Below are 20,662 nucleotides of genomic sequence, written 5' to 3' on the forward strand. Positions count from 1 at the left end.
ATAGTAACGAAGAATAAAATGAGGGATGCTTGACCACTATCTATGAATTCTGAAGTAGTCACGCACGTATATATAACTCATCGGCGATGTTTTGAAGAGTAAGAATATAATAGGACATCATAATTCATTTTCATTTCCAGATTTCAGATTTAAAAGTTTACAAAAACTCTTGTCTGAAAAATTAACTCTACCTTAAAACAACAAATTATAACGAATAACAAGGTAGCAGGATTAAAATTAATAATAAGAAATAATTATCTTTTGGTAGTTAGTATTCCAGAAACAAAACTTTAAACAGATGGCACTGACTAAAAAAAGAAGACGAAATAATGTATTCCGTGGTGTGTATACAATTTAAGGTTAGTTTGCAGGTTGTTAGGTTACTTTATTTAGGTTAAATAATTACTTGCGTTTACATTTCTTTTTAATTAAAAATGTCAAGGAAGATCTTTTGAATGCTAAATTACATTCGGTGAACGGTTTGTACAAAACATTTTAACTACTTTAAAAATGTTAGTTTTTTTTTTGTAAATGATAGAAGTATTTTTTTATAAAGGTTTTATGCAGCAGTTTCCAAACTTTTCCAATACTCTCTGCGCGTTTCTGAATCCAGATTTTCCTAGGGTACCCTATATCAAGTTCTAACAAGTACACTGTGAAATAGTCAATCATTTTTTGCAAGAGTTAGGTAAAATAAATAGAACATTTTAGAACCTAAAAAAAAATTATTTGAAGAAACGTTATATGACATTGAATTGAAAATAGAAATAAAATGATGAAAATCATATAATATTTTGTGGTGCTCCTGTGAGGAAGTCGCAGTGCTCCAGGGCGCTGAGGTTCACTTTGGAAAGTGCTGCTGTTATGTTTTGCGTTTATTAAAGACTTTAAATTCTTAAATATTAATTGTATTGTGCCCATATTGGATAGTAAGTTACATGAGAGCCTCTGAAAGCTTTGTTCTTTATAATAGAATCCTAATGAAAAAAAAAAATGGATAACAAACCAAATATACATTGACTTGGATATCTTATGTTGAACTCTACGTTGATTTAATCTGTAGTTGTATAATGTTTAACGTAATATCATTCTTTCTTTAGCTTCATTAAATAAATATATATTTACTAACTAAAAATGAAAATTTGGAAATTGTAACTTTTGAAAATAGAAAAGACATTAAAGGAATTGCAGTTGCCTTATTTATTTATATTTGTTTGTTGTTGCCTTTTACTATTTATTTTTGAATTCATTTATAACAACCTAAGCTTCATTTACAGATGAGATATAACCAATTCTTTTTTGCTTTGTACCTATTTGATTTTTTATCAACAAATTAAATTTTTTCTTCTTAAAGAATTGTCTTATGCAAAATTAGTTTCAACTATATCCAGTTTAGGTAACTTATTTATAAGTACAGGTGAGTTAATTGTTTACTATAAAGTCACTTCAAAAATTTTTTCTTAATTTGGGCCTAGAATAGTTGAATGTTGGTTTTAGCAATCTGTGTCCGTAAATTCTATTTTCTGTTATTGCATCACTAATAAAGCAACTGTCTAACATCAAAAAATCTAAAAACACATGTTTGTGTGTAATTTGTAGAGTGTAAGGAAACTTTTTTTAAGGTATTCCATGACTTATAAGGATTAATTATTTGTTTATATATTTTCATTAGGTAATGTAACTCAGTGAAAATATACCATAGTTTTTTGTGCATTCATTACTATTAATATGATGGAGTCTACGAAACGTTCTAAAGAATGTACTAATGATAGCGATTCTGATGAATGGATTGGACCTACACCTTCTGAAGCTTCTAAACCAAAAAAGAGAAAAGGTCAGCATTTGATTTTTTTATTATTATTATTATTATTTATATTATGGTTAGCATTATTTATTACATGACTGCCTGAAAAGGAGTGTAATTTATTTAGGGTGTATGTATGTATGTATGTTTGTTTGTTTGTTTGTTTCATTGTAGCAGCTCAATGGCTGAACTGATTTAGATGTATGACCCCACATTGGAATCCTTACATTACTGGGTGTGTTGAATATGTATATTTATATATTGTCGGAAATTTGTATATAGTACACATATGTATATGTACATATATATAAATAAATATATGTTTAAATAAATTTAAGAAATTTGAAGGAAAAAAAATATACTATATACAAAATTGTCACTTGTTTGCTTTTTAGTTATCCTATATTAAAGAGCAATGTTCGTCACCATTTTTTTTCCTGACAGTCGTGTATTTTAATATTTATCTCATGTTTGCTGGTTATTTTAATTTCTCAATACAATATTTATTTGTTTCTATTTTTTAATTTATTCAAATATAAAAAAATTGTCCTGTAAATTAAAAAAAAATGTGCTGGTGGATAGTCAACTGATGGGAATTTATAAACACTGTTGGAATCACCACACCATGAAGAAACTGGTGGATTGAAGTCTGATGGCAAAAGTCAAACTTTGATCCTCATTTGCTATCCTGATTGGCACTAAGAACCTTTCGTTATATTAAAAGACTAATATGAGGGTTATTGACTGTTGACTATCGGGTAAAAAAGAACACATAGTAGTTTTACAAGGTTCTAAAAAAAATAAATAAAATACGTAGCCAGTCTGACTGCGTAAAGAGTTGGTAGTTATTAAGTATCTTAATAAGGAGGTAAAAAAATTTCTGTATTTTACTGCTCAATTTAAGTTTTTGTGTGACCTGCATAATGAAGCTATGGATATTATGTAGAATAAAAAAATCCCTTGGAAACGCCCAGATTGACTTCTAAGGCTTCTTCAGCATTTTATAGTAAACTTTTGACATCATCCTGCAAGCTTTTATGAAATCTTAGCAGTGAAATTCTCTTGAATTTTCAAAAGTTTGTAAATATTATTTTTCAATACAGTAAAGTCTGCTTGATGGTTTTTTGCTTGTCCCTTTGAATTTTCAGTATTATTCTACCTTATCACTATTAATTATTATTTTCATAAATACAACACAATTAGTTGATTTTGATGAGCATATTATCAACATGTGTATTCATTAAAATTTCACATGCTAAAAATGAATGTCATATTATCACAGATTGTGGAAGCAGTAATGACAAGTTGCATGTTATTCCAACCACTGCTTCATTAGCATTGAACAGAATGAGCGGTGTAAATGATGATTATAAATGATATAGGTTGTTGTGTAACTGTTGCATGTTTGCTTTATTGTTACAGCTACCAGTTCATTTTCACAAGTCTAGTAGAATGAGCTCTACAACAGGCCTTGACAATGGATTTTCAGATTTAGTGATATCAGTACTGTTCACATTTATTTCTTTATGTTTTTATCTCATTCTTTATAAATTTTACATATTTTGATTAATGTTTTGTGGAAAATATTTTAATAATTTGCAAGTGTTCAGTTGTAAATGATTATTAAATTTTAACTTTCAAAAGGGAAATATATATATTTTTTTAATTTTCAAGTAAACACGCACACATGTTTTCTCCAACTAGTTTTCCAGCTATTGCTGGGTCTGATTGTGTGAGTGAGTGTATGTATAGGTAAATGTAATTACCACTACAGGCTTACCAGGCCTTACATAGCTGTATATGTAATGCAATAAGTGTAAATGTAAACGTGTCGATAAATATGTAGTCTGGAACAGACTCAGGTCGACCACTCCCACTCCTTAGATGTGTGATTAATTGAAAACCAACCACCAAAGAATACTGGTGTCCACAGTCTAGCACTCAATCCATATAAAAGCAACTGCCTTTGCAGGGACTCGATTCTTAGAACTTTTGACTTCAAAAATCAGCTGATTTTATGGTGATGAGTTTAATTACTTCACTAACTGGACAGTATATATATATGTGTGTGTGTGTGTGCATGTGTGTGTATATATATATATATATATATTATTTATTTTGAGTATTGAGCTAAATGTAATTATAATATTTTTTATTTTTTCTTCTTTAGTGCTGAAGCATGAACATCTATATTTGGATAACTTACCGTGTTCTGAGTCTTATGAAAAAAGTTACATGCATAGAGATATCATTACACACATAGTCGTAACAAAGTAAGTGTATATCATTTTATATTATTTAAGTGAACAATGTAACTATTTTTACTTTCTTGGCTAATATAAAATAAACCATAGTTAAAGTTTTGCTATTTATAAAAAATATGAATCCTACCTGAATTTCAATATTTCTCAACATTTTGAGATCCTTGAGTCCAGAACATTAACATATGTAATTCTGCCCATCCATAATGGCATCTCTATTTCTTTTTATTTTGGGAATGGTCTCTTTCAACTTCACTCATGAAATTTGATATTGTAGCTTATATATTAGGAGAACTGCTGATAAGTAGTGCCATCTTGGATCTACTACATTGGTTCAAACATTTTTACTTCTTGTTCAAAGTAAAGGAAGTATTGTGATTGTGAAAAATTTCGGTTTCCAGATTTCAACAGAAATATCCATTTTGACCATCCGTGAACCCTTTTCAAGTAATTTCGGTGTGACGTCTCTACGTACATATTTCGCATAACTTTTTCTTAACTGCAGTAATAAGCCGTCATTGAGAGATTTTCAACGACATATCATAAGTGGTACTTATTTTCATTGGTTCCAGAGTTATAGCCAAATGAAATTTTAATTAATGAAATATTTGGATCTTATAAGGTGAAGATATATCGGCGAGAATCCGACTTTATTTCCTTTCCATTTTTTTTTTTAATTTAAATATATTGATCTATTAATAATTATTAAACTGTGATTGTAAAAAAAATTTACAATAAATAATAATTCAGTAATAAAAAAAAAAATACAAAAATATGTAATATGTAACATGACTTAAAACTGGAAAAATTACAAAGCTAAAAGACAAAAGCATTAGATTTAAACAAAAGACAGACAAACGACAAAGTACAACGAAGAGGGTGTTTACGGATGAAGAAAAAAAGCAAGATCTGAACGGATGAAGAAATACTGGGCAGCTCGGAAGAGTAAAATAACACGCTTTTCTCAGAAAGATCCAACTAAAATTGACTTAAGTGGTCCCATGTTGGCCGTAAAAGCATAATAATAATAATAATAATAATGTAACATGACTTATTAATAAGTCATGTGGTGTCCACATCAGATTTTTTTAAGTAGTAAGGTGGACACATGATACTTGATTTTAATGTTAAATTTTATGAGAAAAATAATGGCAAAAACTGTTTCAAAATAAATGCCTTCATTTTTGAGTTGTAAGCAACCAAAGTTACAAAAATAAAGAAATTGTGATAGTAATGAAACAAGGTAAAACATCCTGTAATAACTTTGTATTTTATATTTCAAAATTATATCCAGTAACAAACTTTAAACAGAATGTTGGAATTATTGGCCCAAACATTAATAATAACAGCCTTTACAACAATAAATAACAATAATACACAATACTATAATTTGCAACATTACTATAAATTAAATGGCTAGGTCAATTGATATTATTAATGAATTCTCACAAACCAAATATCTTGCATATAAAAACTTTTCTGTGTTAAAATGAAAATGTTGTACGTTAACTTAAAATGTTTTTTTAAAACTTATTCATATTCTTCATGGAAGTAATATGTTTTATGCATTTATTAGTCATTTAACAAAGTTTTTGTATTGCAAAAGTTAAAAAAATAAGTGCATGTATAAAGAAGTATAATAGAAGTGCGTGTGCACACGTGGGCATATAAAAAAAGTCTTAAAAAATAAAGATCTCCATTGTTATAATACAAATTTTTAAAAAACAGTCATATTCAATGACACAATTTAAAGTTATTTAAAAATATCTTGTGAGGACTAAATTAATACCAAAATTTTCAAATAGGACATAATATCATAGAGATGAAAGACAATCTAAAGACCATTAGAGACATCTGTAATTGATAATGCTTTCCACTTAATTGATAAATTTCTTTCTCTATAAAACTATGTTTGCAGTATTACATTGCATTTAATGTATAATAATATTTGTTGGTTGGTTGTACTAATAAATGTAGCAGCAGTGAGAGCAGGATGATTAATTACTATAATAGTGTGTTTATTTATTTGTTAGCTTATAATAGAATAAACCTATTTAGAGTGCATTTACTCCTAATTGCACATAAAAAAAAAAAAAAACTATTCCTATAGATTGTAATAAAAATATACTCTAATGTAATATCAAAGTAATTCTTAAATCAGTAATGTCATTGTTATAAAACTTTAGATGTTTTATGCTAATCAATGATATGGTTACAAAATTATATTATGTAAAATATAAATAAAAAAATATTTTTATTAACTGCACCAATTACGTTAAATCATTTTTTTTTAAAATAATATTGAATGTCAGCTGCAAGTTATTCATTTTTTCTTTGCTTCTTTCACATCCCTAAGATTTCCTTTAAAAAAAGGACTTTATGCATTATTTGTTATTTGGTGTGAATTTAAATTATCACACAGAGAAAGCTTGCTTTATATCAGACATCTATGAACAGTGACCTGCCACTTATATTGTATGACCTATGAACTAAAAACGGAGTTGCGAGAAAGTTGAGTATGACATACTCCTGTAGCTTCTTATTCATACTCTGCTTGGTGGGGGCTCTGCTGTGAAGAGAAAAGTAGATTTTGAATGTTCTACTTTTAAGGTGGAGTGGAGTGTGAATTATTTTGCTATCAAATTAGATGACAAAGCATTGTTATCTGTACATGACGATAAAACATTGTTTGACACTTTAGCTGTACTCTGTAAGAGAACAATATTTGTCATCATTACCGGGTTAAGCATTCTCTACAATATTCCCAATTCACAGAGAAGCAAAGATCAGACAAAATTTGAAATAGAGTATTTCATCACAATGCAACTTCTTCACTAAAATGAAAAATGAAAATGAGGTTGCAAATAAAGTAACTTTACAAGTATCTCATTTATTAGCCAAGGAAGAAAAGTCATTCATTATTGGCAATTTAGTTTAATCATGTTTAATTGTCACAGCTGAAGAAATGTGTCCAGACAAAATTGATCTATTTAAATCTATTAGCTTTTTACAAGAACAGTTACTTAAAAGAGTTGAAGAGATAACATCAATAGCTTGTTAAAAGTTTCTTTTAATGAAGCAAATCATTGTGAGTGGTTTTCCTTGGCTTTTAATAAGTCAAAAGACATTACTGTACTATTCAGTTGCTGTTTATTGAGGGGTCAATGTTCAGTTTCAAGTGACTAAAGAATTAGCTCTTAAGAATAATCTGTTTGGAATGACTACTTTTAAGGAAGTAGAGAAAACTTTGACAATGAACAATCTGAAGTGGAATTGGCCAAAATGTTTTCAACTGATGATGGTAGAAATATGTCTGGAAAAGAAAAAGGCTTAGGTGGAAACATTTACAAGGCTTGTCAAAATGTAGAATCTTCAAAACGTACACCTATTCATTGTATTATTCACCACCAGATACTTTGTGGGAAATATTCGAATCTGTCATACCTATGTCTTTGTACGAGTTCTGTCAACAGTGAATTTCATTCACTCGTGAACTTAACCATCATCTGTTTTGTTAGAAATATAAGCCTAATATCTTGACTTTCTCAATCATATAGCAGTTAGATAGCTCAGCAGAAGTAGTTTTATTGTGATTTTTGAATTCTGAGCAGAGATTGAAATTTTTCTCAACAAGGAAAACCATTCTCAACCACTGTTAGTGAACATTGAATGGCTTTGGAAAAAGCTTTTGCAGTAGATATTTGTAAAGTAACGATATCTGTAAATAAGTAAGAAAATACTTCCTTATTTCAACTCAGTACCTTGAGTTTTGCAAATTCCAGTCTTTCCATTAGTAGGGCTAACTTAAAACTATTGTAACTATTTATTTTTATCATTTATAATTTTTATTATTACAGTATATTATGTTCAATAAATTTGTAAAAGCTTGTTTTTTTCTTATTATTTAAGACCTATCATCAAAAATCTCTTTGAGTTTGCCTCTTAGCTTGCAGAAACTAAAACATTCCGTATTTGACCCTTTACAAAAAATATTTGCTGATGTCTGTTCTAGGTGATCATGTGGTTGAAATGAATAAATTATGTAAACATTTATTCTAAATTAATGTTTAATTCTGCAGAATTAATTCTTAATGAATTATTTCTTATGAATTATTATTAGTTAATGAATTAATGTTCTGCATTTATGTTTAATTCTGTTAGATGATTATTCAAATTCAATATATTTTGCAGTATTGTGTTTCTTTAGTTAATATAAATTCCCATTTGGATTACTTTCAGTTTATGAACATTATTTTTAATTTATTTTAAGTATGTTCTTTTTTCTTTCTGTAATAGGATTTTACTCACCTTTCTGTGTTTTTTATTTTGTAATGTTTTAGTAGGTTAATTTATTTAAGGCCATTGTGTACCCTTAAAGCTTCTTTCTTAATGTTTTTTCTAAAAAATTGTAATGTTTCTTTATAATATTTCTTTATAAAATTTCTGTATAATACCACAGTGTTTCTATAAAATGTTATAAGTAGTCGACCAATCTAACATAATGAGTGCCCTTTTATTTGTTTGTATTAAAGTGATACAAACAAAGTGATACTTGGTTACTTTTTAATTAAAACTTAATATATATATTAAGTTTTATATATATATTATTTCATAAAATGAAAACATTTTGTTTGGATTACAACTATTACATTTTCATCTTATAATTATTTTATTATGTTTTAGTTTAGCTGGTTATGTGATCTTTTTTCCTGTTTTTTTTTTTTTTTTTTTTTAGTGGAAGTTTACTATTTTGTTTATGGAACTGTTTTTAGATATAATAATAAAGCAATATTTCTCAAAATTCTTGTTTCAAGGACAGAATTTTTAGTGACTGGAAGTTGTGATGGGCATGTAAAATTTTGGAAGAAAATGGAAGAATCAGTAGAATTTGTGAAGCATTTTAGGAGTCACATTGGTGCTTTAATGGATATGGCAGCCAATTATAATGGTTCTTTATTGTGTACAGTGGCAACCGACAAAGCTTTGAAAGTGTTTGATGTTATAAATTTTGGTAAGATTATGTTGAATTCATTTATACATAATATTGATTATGAAATTGTTATTTGTGTTTTGAGTTTTCATGCTACAAAGATTTTGTTAAATATAATTTGTGGTTGCTTTTATAACAAAACTGACACAATTTTTTTTGTGAATGACATCATGATCATGATTAGAATACTGAATGAATCTTCTTAAATAACTGTAATTTGATATCTGTAGGTCTCACACATGTAACTGTATGCTCATAACAAGATGATAGATAAATTTTTAGTATGAAATAGTGAGGTGTTTGCCTTTGTTATACTTCAGACGTAATATGTTATCTTTTTTGTTTGTAATTGCAGCCTATGTCTTTGCTTCTTTTGTTTTATTCTCTTCATGCCACTGACCTCAGTACCTTTTCATAATGGTTTGGCCTTCTTTAAGTAGAAAATAATTATAATTATGACAAAATCTGTGAACTCTTAGAACAGAACATTCACAGTCTGAAAACTTAAGCAAATATATATATATATATTTATTTATTTTTTTTTTAATTTAATTTTTCACTGATTTACAATTAATGGGAATGCATGGAATCTCTTGTAAGATATAGATTTCACCATAATGGTAATAGACCCAAAGTAATTGTTTTGTTTATAATAACGTTACATGTTTTTAAAATGCAATAAAGAAAAATTAAGTACTTTAATTGTTTGTGTCAATTATTTAAAACATTATAATTCTTTATTATTTTATTTTAGTGTTAACATATCATGTCAAAAATGATTTTAGATTAAATGGAAGACTGTGAGGTTTGAAACATAACATATGCAATATAACCTCAGCCTAATATTCATAATACTAGTTGGTATATTTTTTTATTATTTATTAAAATACGTGGTAGAATGCACTCCATACTGAATGATTCAAATTGAAATCTCTTGATGAATGTGTCTGTCTTTGAAGCCAAACTATGAAAATAATTTGCTTTATTTTTATAGAATTTAATTAAGTAAACAGACAAAGTTACATTCAGGCTTCTATGTGTTAAGAAATTCTTGAATTGACAGTTTGAAAACACTACGGCATGCTTTAAATGTTAGAACAGGTAAATTAAAACAAGAAAGTAAAATGTAAACAATGAATTGGTACTGAAGAAACTAGAATGTGTATTAATATTTCTGTGGTTTCTTGTCATTCATTGTATGAAAGCAATTAGAAAAGAATTTGACATTTCTGTAATGAGAATTTCAACCTAAATTTGTGTTGGTAATTTTAATTTAACTCTTCAGGTTGATCATCATAAGAGCTAAAATACAATTAATAATAATGGTAACAATCTTTATTGTTTGTAGTACACTAAAATACAAAAAAAAAACCAAAAATATAGTATTAACATATGCATTACAGATGTCCAGTATAACACAAAATTAAATACAGTAGGGTATAATTTAGCTTTATCTCTAGTTCACAACAAAAAGGTAAAAAATAATGTTATTTACTTAATAAATGTGAATTTTTTATTATTTTTTGTCATTGTTCTACAACTGCTTAAATTACAGATATGATAAATATGATGAAATTAAATTATGTACCTCAGTGTGCTGAGTGGATCCACAGCTTTGGAGATGCAATATCTACTGTTGCCATGTAAGCTTTGTTGTGTTTTTTATATTAATTTTTTTAGCATAGATTTAAGTGATATTGAAGACTGAGATCATTATGCATCAGCAAATACCAACAGTATTCAGTAAAACTGCACCTGTCATTGCTTAATTTTTGTTTGTAATTCTATATCAAACTACCTTTGTGGATTTTATCCTTATTTCAACCCTTCACTTTCTAGGATTTTGATCTGTTGCAAATACTGAAGAGCTATCAAGTTGTAAAACAGTTGTATTCTTAATTCTATTTATAACCAAAAATGTTATATTCTTTGATTTTATATATTTGATTCATTTAAGTTAAACTGTTCACATTTTTTATATGGATTGTTTTTATGTTTTTCTTTACGTTATGTTTTTGGGTATTACTACAATACCACAATCTCTGTTTCTTCAAGTTATTGATCTGATAGTAGCCGTACAAGGAAAATTCAAAACATTCTTGGAAATGCTTCTTACAATTTAAAATAGCAAATTTTAATAGTGTAGTTTTTATGTTGGAAACTTTCACAATGCCACAATATAGCTACATCACAAGTTTTCTATCACAATACTAAAACAAACAATACTGTTTGTTTTGTATCATATATGTCACTGCAAAATGTCAGCATTTGATTAGTGCACAAATGTCAGAATATTTTACATTTTTTTAAATTATGCTTAAAAAAATCATCTTCAGTAATGCTGCTTGAACAAGAATATATAGAGTTGGCAATGAAGAAAACAGCAGTGTATGGTTAACATAACTTATATTAGTGATGATCATGTTAGTGTTGAATATGACATTCATAGTGGGTGTCCATCTACCTAAAGAAATTAAGAACATATCAAGTGTATTGTAAATGTTTGAAGTAATGGAAGAAAAAGTTGAAAATGAAATAATTTCAATAGTTGTGATATCAGTCAGAAGTTGCCATGGTGTTCTTCATAATGATCTGAACATGCATTGCATTTGTCAATACATTGTTCCAAAAATATTGTCTGCAGATCAGAATGAAATTTGCAGGACACTTAGCTGATCAAGATCAACATTTTTTGAGCCAATTTATAAGAAATGTACTTTTTGCACTATTTATAGAGAAACATCCAGTCAACAGAATGAAATTATCACCTCTCCAGTCAGAAATTTCATTTTAACAACAGTAAAAGAATAGTTATATTGGAAATTTTCTTTTTGATTCACAGATTATTATTTTTCACTTAAAAATTCATTCCTGACAGATTGACAGTGTACAAAATGTCATAATCCTTTGTCATTTACAGATGCAATAAGAAGGAAGCATTCTGAGAAAACGAGAAACAACAAAGAATTGGATTCTTTTGCATGATAATGAACAAAGACATTGATTGATACCCATCAAAGGATACCTGGCATGACATAATGTAACAGTTTTTACTTATTTCTTTGCTTGAAAAATGCTCTGAAGAGAAAGAATATAAAAATGCTGATGACATATTGGCCATTTCAACAAAGCAGTTTAGGATGGTCTCTCAAAAGGATTCCACGAATATTTCCCTAAGGTTTGTAGCTACTGCATTGAGAAAAGTGTATAGCTAACAAAGGAAATTGCTTTGGAGGAATGTACTCTAAAACTTGTTTCATGTAAGCAGTTTTTGAAAAACAAATTAATCTTGGAAAGTTTTTTATTCTACCTTATATTCTTTGCAGCACTGTCTTCATGAGACTTTATTGATCAGGTTTATTAGAAACTCTAGCCTAGTCCCTTGGTAACCTTCACAATTTGGAGCATTCATCACAATCACTGAACTTATTTAAATTTTTTCAAAAGTATACCTCTTAGATTAATTTAAAGAAATAGTTTAAAATCCTGAGAATTCTTTTTTCTGGTGGCTCTAAAGGAAATGCATGCAAAATCATGATGTAATTAGATTCTGAATCCTAATAACATATATGATGATGCATTGTTTCAAATGAGCTTTTAGAATTGTAAAATTATGATGAAATTTTATCCTAAGCCAAGAGTATAAAGTAACATTCATTTTATTTTCTCTGATAATAGGTTGTCACCCAATTACAATTACTTAATGATGGATAAATTTAGTTTTTGAATTTTATGAAAAAGTGCCATGATGATGACTGGTATTTAAATCCAAAGAATCCAGATGAATGACACATGCTACTACTTTGCCACAGAGGTTTGGTATTTCTGGTCGTGTTTCATACTGTTCTAAATGATCATTTTCTGAAATATCTAATTTTTTTTTTTGTTGGAGGAAAGGAAACCTTTTATAGGCATCATGTGGTCTCGTACCCCATAGTACTGTGGGACTCTTCCTTGCGGGGCTACCCACTAAAACCCCTTCTCCTTTACAACATAGGATGCCAGGTCCACCTTACGGTATTATTACAGCAACTCATTTGTCTTGCCTCTATCCGTGCCAATCTGTTTGTCCATTTGCTTTTCATCGACTGATCCCATCTCTCCTGCCATCTGCAGACTAGCAATACCTTCACATCTGCCTTACTCACTCCCCTGTACATCTCCCTCTTCTGTACGAGAAGAAGATCCATGGGTGCAAGTCTGGCCACTACACTGGTGACATCCCCTAAGATGGTCCTGTATCTGTACCTGCAGCATACCCAAAAGGAGACAACCCTGTGTACCTTGCTGAGAATTGCACAGGCACTCCCTTTTTTGTAGTGCAATGGATCAGACTGGAGCTCCATACAGTACTTTAGAAAGCACCACCTGAGACAAGACCCTCCATTTCGATCCCTCCCCACCAACGTTGGCCATTATCCAACTGATCGCGGTAGCAGATTTTTGGCTTTGACCGACACTTCTTCTACATTCTTATCTTTCTTATCTATCCACACCCCAAGCTATTTCATTGTAGGAGTAGGGTGGACTACTCTGGTACTGACTCTAAATGAAATTGGGGTCACCTTACAACTATCTGAGACTACAACCACTTGGGTCTTTCTAAAATATCAGATCTATCTTATTGAAAATGTATTATAAAATAAATTTTTAAAATTCAGCGAAAGTGAATCTATCATCTTCGTTAATCTATCGTGACGATTAAAAAATAATAAGAAAATAAATTATTTACTGTTAAATACGAGGGTTATTTTTTTTTTCAAGGTCCAATCAGTCACAAAGTTAAAACCACAGTGAAAAAAAAAATTTTTTATTTGTAAGAAGTACTTACATAGCTACGCTATTTCTCTACATAGTCGTCGCTTCGATTTAGACATTTGTTGTAGCGTGGTACCAACTTTCTAATACCCTCGTCATAGAACGGAGCCGCCTGTGTTTTCAGCCATGTTTCTATGTTGGTCTGCAGCTCGATGTCTATGCCAAAATGCTGTCCTCCTAGCCAGCGTTTCATGTGAGCAAAGAGTTGAAAATCAGATGGCGCCAAGTCCAGGCTAAATGGTGGGTGATCAAACACTTCCGAACAAAAACGCTGCAGGAGCTTCTTTGTTACAGCTGCAGTGTGCGGCCGAACATTGTCATGGAAAAAGACAATGCCTGATGACAACATTCCTCTCCGCTTATTCTGAATTGCTCTTCGTAGAAGTTGAAGAGTCACGCAGTATGAGGCTTCAGTGGTGGTTGTGCCACGTTCCATGAATTCCACCAAGAAAACTCCATTCTGGTCTAAGAACACAGTAGCCATACACTTTCTGTTGGAGAAGGTTCGCTTGAACTTCTTTGGTTTACTGGGAGAATGAAAATGCATCCACTGTTTGGATTGTTCTTTTGTTTCTTCAGTTTCGAAATGGACCCATGTCTCATCCCCTGTGACAATTTTGTTCAAAAAATCTTCTCCTACATTGTGGTAGCGCTGGAGAAATGTTAGGGAGGCATCCATTCTCATTGTTTTGTGATGGTCGGACAGTATCTTGGGAACCCATCTTGTACACAGTTTGCAGTACTGAAGTCTCTCACTCACAATGGTGTAGAGAGCTAACCTTGAAATTTCAGGAAACGAATCACTCAATACAGAAATTGCGAACCGACGATTTTCTCAAATTGCCTCATACACTTGCTCAACGAGATCATCGGTTGACACTCGCTTCCTTCCCTGACCGCCTGCATCATGAACATCTGTACGTCCTGCTTTAAAGTTCCTGCACCATTGTTGCACTTTGCTGTCACTAATTGAAGTTTCACCATACACATTACTTATTCGTCTATGAATTTCAGCTGCATTACACCCCTCAGCCTGAAGAAATCGAATTACCGCACACACTTCACATTTGGCGGGAGATGCTATTGTTATAGACATGTTTACGTGCTAGCTGTGTGTTCAGAACTAAATGAAGTGACGCGGCGTGATTGAAGGCCATACTAGAGATGCTGCGCAACACATATGCACAAAGGTTCATCCGATTTTTGCATGGGTTTTTATTTCGCGACCGATTGGACCTTGAAAAAAAAATAACCCTCATATACTGGTAAATAAGAGGTATAATCTAAATTAGTTTTTAATGGTTTTATTTAATTTTGTCCATTTATTAGTGTCATAACTGAATAGTTATAGTTGACCTGATATGAAAGAAATTTATCCCAAAAATTGAACAGCCGTTCTCAGGAACAACAAGGATCTCATGATTTACTTAATGTAGGTAGCGTGAGGATTGAAGTTGTTTTCTGCTGCCGTCACTAAGCTGTATGTACTGGTATACATATTGATGTACACCACCGAAACATTCTGTAGCTTAACAAAATGCTGGTTTTCAATTACATAACTGACACTTTCACTCTGTCTAGCATAAAAACTGGATGCATTTAAAACTTCATTATTCCCAAGGAAATAACTCTGACTAGTATGTCTTGTTCATCAGGTTCTTTATATGAGTTCAATCCATAATAGAGACTTTGACAGATAATATTAATAAAAAGATTGTTTCACTTTGATTTTATTTATTTGCAGTTAACTAAAAGAAGTTACAATAACTGAATCATTACAAATATTTATGTTGCGTGTAGAACATTTTAAATAAATATTCACTTGAAGAGACAGAAAAAAAATTAGAAAAAATTATACTCAACTAGCTTTTAATGTTCTAAGTGTTATTACTATTGACATACTACTACTATTATATTACTTTATGTGTAAAGCAGTGAGCTAACTACAGCAGGAAATGTTATTTGCTTGTTATAGTTAAATGAGGTTTAGAATTTTTTTTTCATTTTGTCTGTCTGACGTGCTATAAGGCTTAGAGTAGAGTGATTCTCTTCCAATCTCAACCAACCTTTCTTGATGCAATGTCATTAATTCAGTTCCAAAGTTGAGAGTGCATTGGTTACAATCTACTTTCTATGTACTATTGACTACAGTGTACCCAGTTAGAAGTAGTTTTGTGTTTAATTTTCTTAAACCAAGGTCCTGAAACATCACAGCTGGAAAGAGTGTAATTCATAATGTTGTTAATGTCTCACCCAGCTGATCAGTTTTTGTTACATAATATGTGATAAAAAAAAATATCAAATTATTGTAATGATTATGATAGTTGTTTTTTTTTTTTTAGAGGAGATTCTGGTTCAAATAATTTATATATTTATGATGGTAGAGGTACAAATACACCATTACATGTTTTTGAAAAACTTCATACTAAGCCAGTTGCTATTATAAAGGTATTTTTATTTTTTTTAAATTTATTATCATTATTAGTTTTTATTTTATAAAATATGTTAGGCAAAAGTTTATTGTACAATTTTTAGTGAATATTTAGTTAGTGTTCTATGAGAAAGTGTATCTAATCATTAGTTACTTTTCACTGATTGGCACTTAGCAAGCATGTTCTTGTGAGTAAAGCCTCATTGGTACCCAGAAGGCAGACCAAGCTTGTTGCATTGAATATGTTAAAAATGTATTGGGTAAAATATTAGTTGGTAACTTATTTGTATTTTATCTTTTTTTTTTGTAATTTCTTTTCTTTAAAAATATGTGTTAACCAAGTGATAATTTTAAAAAAAATTGACTTTAGGAAATCTTTTAAAATGAAATACTTCAATTATTTACCCCTTTGTATATTTCTCATTTTTTCATTAAGATAAATTAACAACTGATTTTTGTATTTGTTACAGTATAATCCTGTATTTGAAGTTGCCATTTCAGTTGATAAAGCAGGAATTTTGGAATACTGGACTGGATTAAAAACAAATTATAAATTTCCAAAATGTGTAGAATTTGACTCAAAACTTGATACTGATCTTTTTGAATTTGCAAAAAATAAGACTTTTCCTTCTGGCCTTTGCTTTTCTCCTAATGGCCTTTTGTTTGCTACAGTATCTGCTGATCGTAAGGTAATAAATTTTATATCATTATAGTAAAACTACATTGTAATGTTTTTCATGGGAGAGAAAAATATGTTTTTCATGCAACTATTGGGTGTTTTAGCCTCTTAAAATAATCTAATCAAATCTTGCTGTTGTTTTACCCTTTTCTGTGCTTCTACAAGACAGTATACAAGAAAGTGGTCTAAATTAGTAACTTCTAAAAGTTGTCCAAATTAGTTACTATAGAAAGTAATAGTATATATAATAGTAATAGTAATGGTATTTAAAACTAGTAAATTATTCAAAGTGGTCCAAATTATTAACTATTGAGTTACTGTGATTGGCGTTAAAACATTAAGCTTTGGTAATCACAGAAGTAACTGCAAATACAACCCAGCCATTATCTTATATGTATTTCATTTACAATGCAAGCAATATTATAATATCGTATTTATGTTTAATTTTTAATCATTGATTTTAAAAACAATAACACTATTATTGTTAATATAATACAAATTTACAGTATTATTGTTAATATAATAGTCTGTAGCTATGTTTACAGACTTTTAAATGTATGTGTCAGTGTTTTAGAATAAAACTGCAATTGCAGTTTGCATCAAATGTAGTCATAAAATGGTTGTAAAAATTAATTCTACCTATATTGAAGAAACCAAAATTAAATATCTTTTGAGGATAAAACTGTGAGCATGTTGAGAATAGTTTGTTCTGTATAAAGTATACTCGATTGCAGACCCTGCTGGCATGGCTTGCCATTTCACTGAAGGTATTAACAATTGAATACTGGCTATGATCAATTGAAATATTTATAACCTTTTGCTTTATGGGTGGGTGCAATTATTTATTTTTGTACTGTGATGCTGTAGACATTTTAATGACTTTTTTTTCAGAGGACTATCAATTTGTTTTTATTAGCTCTTGAGTGGATTATTTTTGTTTAAAAGTAAGGTTAGATTATTACATTTACTAAGACAAGGTTAGAACTATTCAAATGGTGGTTACCTTTGATTATACTAATGGCTGCCTTTTAAATGTTGCATGAGTTTCTTTCTCTTGAACATGCATATCTTATGAGTAAAAATAAGTGAATTAATTTTAAAAGGTGATGTAAATAATCAGCGTTTTTTAACACTTAATATTCATCTGTTTGTTACTGTTGCCTAATTAATTACAGTGACTATAACATGACATCAGGTGGTTCTACATTTATCTGATTGTAAAGCAGACTTACAAAAAAAAAAAAAAAAAAAGCTAAATTTTGTTTAACCTTTTTATTACATTATTGTTAATAATAATCCAGCACTACATATCTTACTATGAATTACAATCACAGTAAAATGTAGAAAAAATACATTAGTATTTCTAACATCCTAATCTTACTATTACAATTTTTCCTGTATCATAGCTATAGAGTTATGCTGCAGGAAGGAAAGTTTGGTGATCAGTTAAATAAATAGGGTATGGGTTTTTTTCATTTCTTGATGTTTCATGATCCAGGGACCCAAAAAAACAAAAAAATAGTGGAGGGTAATGTCCATATTACATACATATGTACATGTGTTGGCATACTTGAAGCTTTATAAGTTTTGACTGGATAACCCAATTTTTGATGAGATTTGGCATGGACCTGTGTATATGGAGCAATTTTTTTTGTAAACGTTTGGGGTCATATCTCCAGGGGTGGGATAGGTAGTTTTTTTAGGGCCAATCTTCTCAAAATGTTGCATACATAACCCTACTTGATCTTAAGCTGTGTCTGTGCTTAAATGTTTCTTACTATTTAAAAAAAAATTTCCCCTAATTTCTCGCCTTCACCAAAAAAAACAAAAAAAAAACTATCTTTTTATTTATTGCATATTTTTTAACCGGATTTTTTTTTGTCTTTCTAAGCATAGTATTATTGCAAGTGGCCCCCAAAATACTTTGGGGGCAATATTGGCGGTGGGGAAACTGATGAAAATTTAAAAATGTAGATTTTTAAAAGATTTCTTAAACATATTTCTTGTTTCATTGTTTTTCCATTATATACATAGTTCCTACAGGTAGGAAGTGTCAGGAATTATAAACTTCATCAGAAAAAGTCAGATATTTTGAGAAAAAAATCAAGAAAAGTAAGAAAAATTGCAAAACATTTAAGAGAATTGCATTTCAGAGGTGGTTTTTCCATTAATAAATCTCTTCTTGTATCAAAGAGATAATAATTTATCAATGAAAATTTTTTGATGCAATTGTAGATGCTGTGGACAAGGAAAATGTTTTCATTATCAAAAAAATACTGCATTGAGAAGCTGTAGAAGATGATGTAAAAAATGTCTTATATAAAAAAGAAAAACTTCTCTCAAAAAGAACAGAATAGAGCCCTGAAAGGGAAATTCAAGCAGAAATTAAAAAAACTGGAGTTAGAAAGGAAAAACTTGAGAGCTACTATCTTGGCAGAAGAAGAACAGATAGCTATCAAAATAAAACTTTTAGGAAAGAGCAAACCATTAGGAACCTAAAGATGTTGAAGAAAAGTTGCTTTGTGTTTTATACATACATAATACATTTTAAATATTAGTATACTTTAAAATTTAATGTAATAATAAATAACAAAAAAAGGTGTGAGCTCAGCAGCTATGGGGATGGTAGAGGCTGTAAAAAAATAAAATATGTATATATTTTGCAGAGTAAGCGGCAGTAGCATAACATCATGAGAAAGGAGATTTTTATTAAATTGGTCAGGAAACATCAGGAAAAATGAATAGCATCCTTTCATCACCCATTTTAATTTTGGAAACAAGAAAACTATTGCAAGGAGCCGGTTCTAGTGAGTAAGGAGGCTGATGGAGGACAGCCATCTGATTTTTGGCACAAAACTGACACTACAGATTTCTTCATGTAATCATTGTAAAATACCGTGAAGAAAAAAATCAAAATGCACAATTCTATAAAAATAAAAAAAAATACAGAGCATCACTTTGACATTGGATCAAGACTGACGTACTTTCTTGGGGCATGGAGATCCTTTGCCAAACCATTGTGATGATTGAACTCTTAATGTCATAGCCATAAACCCAGCTTTCATCTACAATTATGATCTTTTGCATGAATGTTTCATGATCAGTGGCTTGTTCAAGAAGTTGCCAACAAATGTCCACTTGATGTTCTTTCTGCTGTTCGTTCATCAAGCAAGGAAGAAACGTTGCTGTAACATTATGCATGTTCAATTTTTCAGTCAAAATGTCATGGCATGGCCCATTTGTGATGCTTACTTCTACAAGTTCTCTGACAGTCAGTCAATGATTTGCACGTACCAAATTGTTGATTTTCTGAACATGGGTGTCATCAGTTGAAGTCAAAAGCCTTCCTGGTCAATGGTCATCTTCAGTTGACTGATGACTACTGTTAAATCATGAAAACCATTAGTAGCATTGCGTACGACTCGGAGTATTATCTCTATAAGCTTGTTTCAAGAGTTGAATTGTTTCTGTGAAAGTTTTCTACAGTAACATGCAAAATTTTATGTTGTATTGTTGCTCCTGAAAATTGTATATTACAAAAATCGCTACTACACATTACATTCAAATAGCAATAACACAAAAACCAAATGAAATATCAACAATCCAAGAACAAGTGGTTATAGAGAAGGTTATGTAGAATACAATGCTGCCAACTGCACATCACTAAATATCTCCATTG

The 20,662-nt window shown here is 30.0% G+C and overlaps 1 protein-coding gene across 2 annotated transcripts in view; it reads left to right on the forward strand.

Annotated features, from left to right (window-relative positions):
- Window positions 1-274: 274 nt before the first annotated feature.
- Window positions 275-20,662, forward strand: part of LOC142321989 (peptidylprolyl isomerase domain and WD repeat-containing protein 1) — a 35,467-nt gene continuing 15,079 nt past the window's right edge. The window contains exons 1-7 of one of the 2 annotated variants that reach the window (XM_075360555.1): window positions 275-359; window positions 1,673-1,834; window positions 3,975-4,077; window positions 8,880-9,076; window positions 10,611-10,698; window positions 16,216-16,321; window positions 16,775-16,993. In XM_075360555.1, the coding sequence (XP_075216670.1) occupies window positions 1,729-1,834; window positions 3,975-4,077; window positions 8,880-9,076; window positions 10,611-10,698; window positions 16,216-16,321; window positions 16,775-16,993 (819 nt within the window). In that variant the 5' untranslated portion in view covers window positions 275-359; window positions 1,673-1,728. Of the gene's footprint in view, window positions 480-1,672; window positions 1,835-3,974; window positions 4,078-8,879; window positions 9,077-10,610; window positions 10,699-16,215; window positions 16,322-16,774; window positions 16,994-20,662 lie in introns of both variants that reach the window. The other variant, XM_075360554.1, reaches the window with a different exon arrangement.

Source organism: Lycorma delicatula, chromosome 3, assembly GCF_047948215.1.
Source record: "Lycorma delicatula isolate Av1 chromosome 3, ASM4794821v1, whole genome shotgun sequence".
Classification (NCBI taxonomy): Eukaryota; Metazoa; Arthropoda; class Insecta; order Hemiptera; family Fulgoridae; genus Lycorma; species Lycorma delicatula.